This window comes from Camelus dromedarius, chromosome 8 (assembly GCF_036321535.1).
Source record: "Camelus dromedarius isolate mCamDro1 chromosome 8, mCamDro1.pat, whole genome shotgun sequence".
NCBI classification, from domain to species: domain Eukaryota; kingdom Metazoa; phylum Chordata; class Mammalia; order Artiodactyla; family Camelidae; genus Camelus; species Camelus dromedarius.
In genome coordinates this window covers 5,106,477-5,117,489 of record NC_087443.1, presented here as the reverse complement: position 1 = coordinate 5,117,489, position 11,013 = coordinate 5,106,477, and the positions used below count along the sequence as shown (strand labels likewise).

Sequence of the window (11,013 nt, the reverse complement as noted above, 5' to 3'; positions counted from 1 at the left end):
TTCGGTCTGAGAACCTGCTTCATATTCTAACTTCTCCAAATCCAATATTCAAGACAGAAGAAAAGCAAAATTAAAATACCTAACAGGACAACATTCTGATGCTTTTATCCAGTCACTTCCCGGAGTCTACGTGCCGCTGCGCTCTGTTGATTAAAGTAACAAATTAAAAAGCAACAGGCAGCTTCTAATGAAAAGGTAATGGAATTTATGCAGTTAAGAAGTCACAGTGGAAGAACATATAAAAGGTGAAGAATGCTTTCTTTAACCTTTCAGCTTTAAATAGTACTGTATTTTAACTTTAAAGAAAAGTGCTATTACATATTTTTTGCATTAACATTTTAAGACATTAGAACAAGTCTTTGTAATACAATATATATTAGACTTCAATATACCTCATGTGAATTAAAAACAGGTCGACTTGGTAACTGTAGTAAGGCATTTAAGTACTCAGCAACAGCTATACAGAATTCCTCAGTGGCATCCCTTTGATATTAACTTGATTTAGTGGGTTTCCTTAAAATGAACACAAAACGATAAAAGACTGAAAAAGAGGCAGTGATGCTCTAATACTGGATCCCAGAAAAAGCACAGTGGCCAACAGCGTGTTTTCTGACAGGGAGACCATACAGCTCAGCAAGCCGGGAACAGGCCAGCAGCTCCCAGTGGCGTGGTTTATCTACTGCATTTACCAGCCACTGAGAGTAGCGTCGGCTGCCTCGTAAGCTTGGTTAAAGGTACCGAGTCCTCGCTGCTGATCACGGCGCCTAAGACAGAGCGGGTACCCAGCTGGACTTACTGAACTGATCTGGATGAAGATGCCTTAAAATCAGGAGCATGTAAGGCTCATGGGAAAACTCCATGCTTCATTTTATTTCAGCCTGTGAGTAACTACCGATCTAATATTTCAAGTGTAGCTCACGTAAACGCCTTGTGGACTGTGGTCAACGGAATTAGCTAAGCACTGCACTGGCCACCAATTGCCAGTTTCTGAGTATCAGGTTACAAATAGAACCAACTGTGCAATATAATCGACTTGATGATCGAAGCACACCTCACAGTTAACAGATTTTAGTTCATATGATTAAAAAAAATAAAATATTAGATTGCATCAATGCAACTTTTTATCATATCATACATCAGAAACCATGCTGTGGAGACGTACTGGACTAGCATATATACAGTACAGAGCCAGGAGTCAAACCAAAGGTGGAAGGGAGAATACAGAACGGAACATTTTTACATACATGTACACACTTAATGGTCTTGTCCAGTGACCTGGATTTATTATACGGTTTGCTGTACCACATCTACTAGCTTGCATAACACCCCAAATGATTTTTTTCGCACAAAGATCTACTTCTGTATAAAGTAGAAAAAGATGGTGGTAAAAAACTTCTTCTTCAAGCTCCAACAATTGTGTCCCAAATACCACTGTCTGAACACCTAAAAAATATTAAGAATAATTTAGAAATATGCATGACAATAAATGTACAAGCAAACACAGCTTATAGTCACAAAGGGAATTCATCAGGGACTGCTGCCAGCTTTTATTTAAACTTACCTATGCCTGTTAGATAATGTTGACCACACATACAAGGTCCACTGTGGTAAACCGGGAAAAGGAGGCAGCTTTACAAAGTTAAAATCTCCATCTGCAATTTTTATAAATGAGCCTGAGCTACAGGCACATTCGTTTAGACTTCAGTTAACGCAAGGAAGACTCCTCACTTCCATTAAGGCAGAAGAGCCAGAGGAATGTCTGACTCAGTCACTCCCATCAGCTACCACCTCTCCCTTCTTTCAGAGCAAGAACATAAGGATTTCCTATAAATAGTCCAAGCAGAGTATGTAACTGCCTTTTTAACTGGCGAGGCTGGGTTTAATCCAGCATTTTGCTTACTGTTTTGTATTTTTCCCACCTGTTCTTTAAGCTTTCCCCCCTCTCTTTTTCTGCCTACTCTTGAATTATTTAGATTAATCAGGTGTTTATTCCATTTTAATTCCCATGTTGGCTTAACAGCCCAAACTCTCTGTTGTGTGATTTCACTGGTTGCTTTAGGATTTTTTTTTTTTTTAAGAGCATTTTAGGTTCAAAGCAAAATTGAGGCTGGAAAAGCACATAGATTTCCCATGTACCCCCTCCCCTCACACATAAGTAGCTTCCCCTATTATCAAGAACCCCACCAGATTGATGTGTTTGTTACAGGCGATGGACCTACACTGATGCACCATAATCACCCCAAATCCATAGTTGAATTACATACAGTTCACTCTTGGTGTTGGATGTCCATGGGTTTGGACAAATGTGTGATGACACATATCCATCATTACAGTATTATACAGAGTACTTTCACTGTCCCCCAAATCCTCTGTGCTCTGCCTACTCACCCCTCCCATCCCCAACCCCTGGCACTTCTGGTCCTTTCACTTTCTCTATAGTTTTGCCTTTTCCCATGTCATACAGTTGGAATCATACAGTATGTAGCCTTCTCAGGTTGGCTTCTTTATCTTAGTAACAAGTACTGATGGTTCCTCCATGTCTTTTCATGGCGTGATACCTCATTTCTCTTTAGTGCTGAAAAATACTCCATTCTCTAGATGTACCACAGTTTATTCATTTGCCTTCTGAGGACATCCTGGTTGCTTGCAAGTTTTGGCAATTACGAATATTGCTGTAAACATCTGTGTGCAGGTTTTTGGGTGGACGTAAGTTTTCAGCTCCTCTGGGTCAATACCAAGGAGTGAGACTACTGCCTCATACAGTAGGGATATGTTTAGTTTTATAAGGAAATGCCCAACTGTCTTCCAAAGTGTCTGTACCATTTTGCATTCCCACCAGCAGTGAGCGAGAATTCTCACTGCTCCACGTGGTCACCAGCATTTGGTGTTGGCAGTGTACTGGATTTGGGCCAGTCTAATAGGTTTGAAGTGGGATCTCATTGTTTTAATTTGCTTTTTCTTTGGTGACATATGATGTGGACCCTCCTTTCAGACAGTTGTTGTCATCTGGGTATGTTCTTTGGTGAGGGTCTGTTAAGATCTTTAGCCCATCTTTAAACTGGGTTGTTTGTTTTCTTACTGTCGAGTTTTAAGAGTTCCCCGTATATTTTGGATAGCAGTCCTTTATCAGGTATGTCTTTTGCAAATATTTTCTCCTCGTCTGTAGCTTGTCTTCTAACTCTCTTGACACTGTCTTTTGCAGAGCGGAAGTTTTTACTTTCCATGAAGTCTAGCTTATCCATTATTTATTTCACGGATCGTGTCTTTAGTGTTGTATCTAAGAAGTCCGCACCATACCCAAGGTCACCTACATTTTGTCCTATTTTAACTTCTAGGAGTTTTGTATTTTACATTTAGGTCTATGATCCATTCTGAGTTATTTTTTGTGAAGGATATAAGGTCTGGTATATATCTATATATATATTTTTTGGTGTATGACTTGTTTTAGCACCATTTATTAAGAAGACTATTTTTGCTCCATTGTATGCCGTTGCCCCTTTATCAAGCATCAGCTGGCCGTGTGCGTGTGGCTGTACCTCTGGGCCCTCTGTGCCGTCCCACTGAGCTACGCGTCTGTTACTTCACTGACACCGCACCGCCTTGATTACTGCAGCTTTACAGTGTGTTACAGTTGCGTAGTGACGGTCCTTCAACGTTGTTCTTCTAGCACTGTGTTGGCTATCCTGGTTCTTTTGCCTCCTCTCCACGTAAACTTTAGAATCAGTTTGGTTTTCCTCATATATTGTCAGAGTCCTACCTAAGTATTTCCTTTCTGGGGGGCGCTAATGTAAATGGTATTGTGTTTTTTTAATTTCAAATTGCACTTGTTCATTGCTGGTATATAGAAAAGCAATGAGCTTTTATATGTTAGCTTTGTATCCTGCAAGTGTGCTAAATAATCACTTACATAGGAGTTTGTGGATTCTTTAGGATTTTCTGCATAGATATTCATGTCATCTGCAACAAAGTTAATTTCTTCCTTCCCAATCTGCATACTTTTTATTTCCTTTTCTCATTGCAATGGCTAGAACTTCCAGTATGATTTTCAAGAGAAATAGTGAGAGGGGACATCCTTGCCTTGTACCTGATATTAATAGGAAAGCGTCCACATTCTCACCATTAAGTATGATGTTAGCAGTAGGTTTTTTGTAATTTTCTTTGTCGAGTTGGACAGATTCCCCTCTGTTCCTAGTTTACTGAGAGATTTCATCATGAATGGATGTTGGATTTTGCCCAATGACTTTTCTGCATCTCTTGATGTAACCATATGGTTTTTGTTCTTGAACCTGTTGATGCCGTGAATCACACTAAGTGATTCTGGAATGCTGAACCAGCCTTCCACGCCTGGGACAAATCCCCCTTGGGAGTGGTATGTAATTCTTTGTGTACATTGTTGGATTCAACCTAGTACCTTGTTGAAGATTTTTGCACCTATGTTCATGGGAGATACTGGCGTGAAGTTTTCTTTTCTCGTACTGTCTTGGCCTGGTTTGGGAATGAAGGTGATTCTGGGCTCACAGAGTGTGTTAGGGAGAACCTGGCTCCCTGTGCTGCTTTCGTTCTGTGAAAGAGACGGCAGAAAACGGATGTACTTTCTTCCTTCAGTGCTTGATAGAGCTCGCCAGTGGCCCACGTGGGCCTGGCGCTTTCCGTTCTGGGGGGTCATTAATTACCGGCCCACTCTCTTTAATAGATAGAGGCCTATTCACCTTGTCTGCTTCTCCTTGTGTGAGTTTTGGCCAACTGTGTCTTTGAAGGATTGGGCACAGAGTTATTCACAGTAGTCCTTTTCTTTCCTTTTAATGTTCATAGAATCTGCTATGATGTCCCCTCTTTCATTTCTGATATTAGTAATTTATCTCTTTTTTCCTTAGCCTGGCTAGAGTCTTATTGATTTTATTGGTCTTTCTGAAAGAACCAGCTCTGGTTTTATTGATTTTTCTCTGTTGATCTCCTGGTTTTAATTTCATTCATTGAAAAAAAAAATCTATGTATTTATTATTGTATTATTTAATTATTTTATTTTGGCTGGGGGGAGGGCATTAGGTTTATTTATTCTTAGAGCAGACACTGGGGACTGAACCCAGGCCCTCCTGCGTGCTAGGCACGTGCTCTACCACTTGGGCTACACCCTCCCCCAATTTCATTCATTTCTAATTCTTACTATTTCTTTTCTTCTGCCTACTTTGGATTTAATTTGCTCTTCTTTTTCTGGTTTTCTATGGTGGACACTTAGATGATTACATTTAGATCTTTCTTCTTTTCTAATATATGTATTCAATGCTATGTATTTCATGCTAAGCACTGTTTCTGTTGAATTCGCCCCAAATTTCGATAAATTGTGTTTTTTCCTTTCATTCAAAATATTCTCATATTGCTACTGAGATTTTTTTCTTTGACCACTGTTATTAAGAAGTGTGTTGTTTAACCCTTGCGTATTTTGGATTTTCCAGTTATCTGTTGCTGATTTCTAGTTTAATACCACTGTGGTCTGAGAGCAGACACTGTATGATTTCTATTCTTTTAAATTTGTTCTGGTGTGTTTTATGGCCCAGACGGTGGTCTATTTTGGTAAGGGTTCCACGTGAGCGTGAGAAGAATGTGTAGTTCGCTGTTAAGAATATCTAACTTTTAAGTATGCAGTCCCCTCTCCTTTCCATAATGTTGCTGCAAAAAGCAATGGCAACCCCCACGGTTAAAGCCGCAGAGCTCCAGGCGGTGACCAGAGCGCGAGGCCGGGGGCAGCAGGGACACTGCGAGGTGGCACCTACCTGGCGCTCCCACGCTGCTTCAACAGCCGCACTCCTGAGCGCTCGGGGCCTGTGCGCGGCGTGGGGACCGAAGCTGCCTCAAGGCCGCATCTCCGTACTGGATACCTGAGCCCATTCGTTCTGGGTCCAGCTCACCTGAGGACCAAGCAAGTCTTTAGAAAAAGTTTTCATGTTTCTGTGAGCCCCAGAACACATTCAGTGAAAAAAGCAAAGTGCAGAACACTGCGTACAGACACCACAATTTTGCATAAAGAGGAAAAAAAATGTACACGTTTGCTTGTGAGGGCATAAACACATCTTTGGAAGGATACATACATAAAGAACTGATAATTATGGCTGACTTCAAGAAAGAGTTCTAGATGGCTTAGGGGACAGGAGACGGGGGAATGGAGGGTGAGTTTCACTGTATCCTCTTCTGTACTTTCTGAACTTGGAATTATGTGAACATATTATGTATACAAAGACTAATTTAAGAATTAAACCACAAAAATACCATTTTTCACTTATGAGACTGGTAGAAGCCAGAGTATGATAACAAACCCCGAAGGCATGGCTTCAGTGAAATAAACACCTTCATTCATTACCAGTGGGGCGATAAATTGCTATAGTCCTGATCGGAGGAATCTGACGGGCTCTACCTAGATTCCAAATGCTTATGTTCTTTGACTCAGCAATTCCATTTCTGGGAATTTACCCTACACACACAGTCACACGCAGGTGAAATGATACATAAAAAAGGTCATTTACTGCCATGTTGTTTGTGACACCAAAACACTGGCAACAACCCAAATGTCCAAAGCAGACTGCTTAAATACATTACGGCACTACACACAACTGAACAGTACACACACACCGTGTATATGTGTGTGTCAGCATGTATCTGTGGATGGAAGTCTCTGCATACTGAATTGTAATGATCGGTAGGTATAGTAAAGGCAGAATTTATAGTATGCTAACTTTTGTTTAAAAAACGGGGGAGAAAAAGCAATGGTTTTTGAATCATGTGAATATACTGCCTATTTAGAAATTTAAAATTAAAAAGTACTACTGAAGAATTCTAATTTATATTCTTACAGTTTTTCACCAGATGTCATTATGATTTTGATGACACCAGAAGAAAAAGATCTCGAACGTTTTGTGTGAGCTCACTTCCATGCATGATTTTCACAGATGCAATATTCAAGTAGGAAGGTCGTTCAAATGAAACCTCATGCTGAGCTTACTACTACTCAAGACCTTGCCAATTTTAATGATAACCATTTATGCTAGAGTCTTTAAAAATCAGTGTTGTACCAAGCTGAGTAGGTTTTTTATTGTTGTCTTCAGATCAAAAGAGCACAGAGGGATGCAGAGTCCCTCCTCCTGCAGAGACCAGCCCTCTGTCTGGGCCTTAGGCTCTCCCGGGTACCTCTCCCGGCCCCCGCTTCTGTCAGCCCCCCTCCCGCCCTTCCCTCCTTTCCCTGCCTCTCTCCTCTCCCAGCATCTTCATAACTTCTTCCCTTACTGGAACCTCTCACTTTGAGTTAACCACCTGCACCCTCGTCCTCCAGGGCGGGGCCAACACTTCCTGCCTCCTCACCGCCTCCTTGCGCTCAGTTGCTCTCTGTCCTCTACCTTCATCTTTCTGCTGGCAAAGATGACCGGTGGCCTCCTCCTGCCCACCCCAAGGGATATTTTTCAGCTCAGGTCTTAGCTGATGAGACTTTATTGCATGTGGTAACGAACGATCCTTTGGCTCAAGTTCGGCTGAAGTGACACCCACCTTCCTGGCTGTTGTCACACATCTCTGACCTTTTCCATCCTTCTCTCCTTCATCCTCATTCTCCGGGGTCTCGCTCTGGGTCACCGCTCTTCTGTCTCCATTGCTCTCTGGGTGACCACATTCCTCCCAGAGTCTCAACTAGTCCCATGTATTGATGGCTCCCAAATGGGTACCGGCAGCCCGGAATTCTCCCCAAAGCTGACCAGACACCTCCACGTGTTTGTTCCAGTGAGATCACCAAGGGAACATGCCCCACACAGAACCACCTTTATTCCCTGGAACTGACTTATCCTCTGGCTTTGCCATCTCTTTACTGAGTTACTCAAATGTGACCTCAAGTGTGGCTCCTCCTCCCTTCCTGCCCCCACTTCTCTCTCCTCCCCAAGGTCAACTGCCCTGCTTTGCTGTTTACTGACCATCATGATGCCCCCGCCAAAATTCTTCCTAAATCCATCTGTATCTCTTCATCTCTACTTCCACATCCTTGTCAAGGCTTTCATCGGTCATCGGTTTTTGGAGTTCTCAAACACGCCCTCATCGGTACCCTGGCCATCAGCCCTGTTATTCCTTCAGTCTGTCCTTGACAGAACCGCCTACCACGATCTGTCTCCAGTCACACCCTGACCACGTCACTCGCTGCCGACCACCCCTGGGGCTTCCCGCCCCCACAGCAGGGGCTCTCAGGCTTCAATGGACACCAGGATCAGTCACGTGAGGAAGCTTTTAAAGATGCTGATGCCTTGACCGTATGTCAGCCCAATTAACTCTGCATCTTGGAAGTGGGCCCTGGAATTCAAATTTTCATGCACCCCAATGACTCAAGCGTTTGGCCAGGGTGGGGAGTCAGTCGCCCACAAGGTCGAGTTCCAGACCCCGGGTCACTATCACTGGCCTGGCTGCTGCCTCTCTCCGATCCTCCTTCCCACCATTCCCCGCCGGGTCCTTCTGTTCCTTCAACTTTTATCCCAATCTCAACTCATGCTAGGCCCTCATGCTAGGCCCTCTGGGGTCTAACCCTCCTCCTCACCCCCTTGCCCGGCCCCTCCTCACACTTCAAAAGCCCGAGCTCAGTCACCACCTCCTTCCGGAAGCCCCTCCTGACACCATCTCCTGGACAGGCAGGTTCCCCGTCCTTGTGTGACCCCAGATCCCACGCACTGCTCAATTTTCGTATCAACCACACGGTATTAGAATTATCTTTTGATTGTTTCCCATGAAAGACAGTTTCTTGAGGGCAAGGATTGTGATTAAATTCATTTTTGTATCCCTGGACCTGATAAAGAATACGCATTCAGATATTTGAATGAATCAATTAAAAACTGAATGTCCACATACAATTTTGGTGATATTTAAATAAAAATCAGCTTTAATAAGTGACAACTACATATTATTTTGTCAGCTGCCTAAATCAGGGTTATTTTAAATTCATTTTTACTGAAGCAACAAATACAACAGTAATGAGACAGAGTACTACTGAGGTATGCTCGGTTAGCTTCAGAAATAAATTCTCGGTGGGGAGGGTGTATAGCTCAAGTGGTAGAGCGCATGCTCAGCACGCATGAGGTCCTGGGTTCAATCCCTGGTACCTCCTCCAAAAATAAGTAAACAAGTAAACTAACTACCTCCACCAAAGAAAAAAAAAATTCTCCACAATGCCCCATCCACAGCCAGCATCGTCATGCAATGTACCTGTAACTCACTTAACATCACACAGCTCACCCCCCCGCCATGACACACGACCACTGGCCCAGCGAAGCCAGCGAGGTGTTGCAAGCGCGGGGACAAAGGTCCAGTCTTCCTTAAGTGATGGATACAAAAAAGGCTGTGGTTCTAAAAGCAAACACAGCCTGACACCCTGAAGGCCCGCCCCCTGCATCAGTGGGACTGAGGAAGCCACTGGAAGAGAGGGGTGGGCTCTCCCCTCAGCCACGTGGACAAGACCTTCAAACCCATAACTGGCAACTGTAGGTTGGCAGGTGTAGAGAGAACATTCTTTGACCAAATTGCTCCTGGAAATACTGAAAATGGATACTATTGAGCCAGGGAGTGAAAGATGCTGAAGAAAAGTTTATGAATGGAAAGTGTTTTACCTGATTCAATTTTGTTAAGTATTTTTCTGGCACATTGTACAAAGGCCTCTTCTACATTCTCCCCTGTGAGGGCACTTGTTTCCAAAAACATCAGCTCTAAAATTGACATCAAACAAAAGATGAAGCCATATTTAGAAGACAACCACAACTATTCAATTAATAACAGCCTGTTTAGTATTCTCCTGGAATAGCGGGCGAAATAGAATTATTACTTAAAACCATTATTTCTGCAAATATAAAATCAATAAATGTCAAAAATGTTTTTAAATATTAGAAGAATTCTAACTTTTCCCAAAAAGTAACCAGTATCTTGTGCCAGCACTTAAAGCTTTTGAAGAAACTAAGCAGGCAGCAACGCTGAGTAAGGAAGCAAGCTGGCTGAAACCGCCCAGGGGTCGATATGAAATAAACTAGCAACTTCCTTCTCCAATCACCTTCACGTCACCACAAATACAACCTACAGGAGCTCACACTCTGGGGGGACTACGTGGCCGTGTGACGTCCTCACAGTGAAGGAATGTTGTATGAACAAACGCTCTTCTGACCATCAGATGGTCACTCACCCGGTACAAAGCCCACTCTCCTTGCTTTTGTGAGCAAACACAAGCTCCCTAGACGCTTGTTTCTTACTTGTAAAGATCAGGTTCATTTAAATGACAGATAAACTCCTTTTGAGCTTCAATATTCTAAGCTTGCATGCTTCTAAATAGCTTCTTTACAAACTCTTTTTTTTTAAATTTACTGGAGTACAGTCAGTTACAATGTGTCAATTTCTGGCGTGCAGCACAAATGTCCCAGTCATGCATATATATACATGCATATATTCGTTTCCATATTCTTTTCCATTAAAGGTTATTACAAGATATTGAATATACTTTCTTGTGCTGCACAGAAGAAATTTGGTTTTTTAAAATCTGTTTTTATATATAATGGCTTACATTTGCAAATCTCAAACTCCCAAATTTATTCCTTCTCACCCCTTTTCCCCCAGTAACCATAAGATTATTTACTATGTCTGTGAGTCTGTTTCTGTAAACTCATGTTTTTATCCCACGTGTTAATTTTCTTAGCAGAAAACCAGTTAATCTGCGAGAGTATAATTTGGCAGCCCGAGTCCAGTTAAAAATTGATATCAGGATATTTTTAGTTCTTGACTGGTTCTAAAGATTAAAGTAATTTTAAAATGTCTGAATTCTTACTCTGCTATCTATAAGCAACTATTAATTTTATGTATCACTCTAATGTATTCCATAGAGAAATTCAGACAAGTTTCAAAGGCAACTATAGCCAAATGACTTAAAATTAATGTAGTAAAATAAAGCCAGTAAGTCCAGTATTTCTTCTACTGCTTCCCTTTCTATTTAGATCTAGTATTTCACCAACTTAGCTT

General features: G+C 42.1%; 1 protein-coding gene across 1 annotated transcript in view; it reads right to left on the bottom strand.

Moving 5' to 3' along the window:
• The window catches only part of RAB4A (RAB4A, member RAS oncogene family), a 43,044-nt gene continuing 32,031 nt past the window's right edge, over window positions 1-11,013 (bottom strand). Inside the window, exons 6-8 of the mRNA XM_064487856.1 lie at window positions 9,624-9,719; window positions 5,772-5,906; window positions 1-1,443 (exon numbers count right to left, since the gene is read on the bottom strand). Coding sequence (XP_064343926.1) covers window positions 5,791-5,906; window positions 9,624-9,719 — 212 coding nt within the window. The 3' untranslated portion in view covers window positions 1-1,443; window positions 5,772-5,790. The remainder of the gene's footprint in view (window positions 1,444-5,771; window positions 5,907-9,623; window positions 9,720-11,013) is intronic.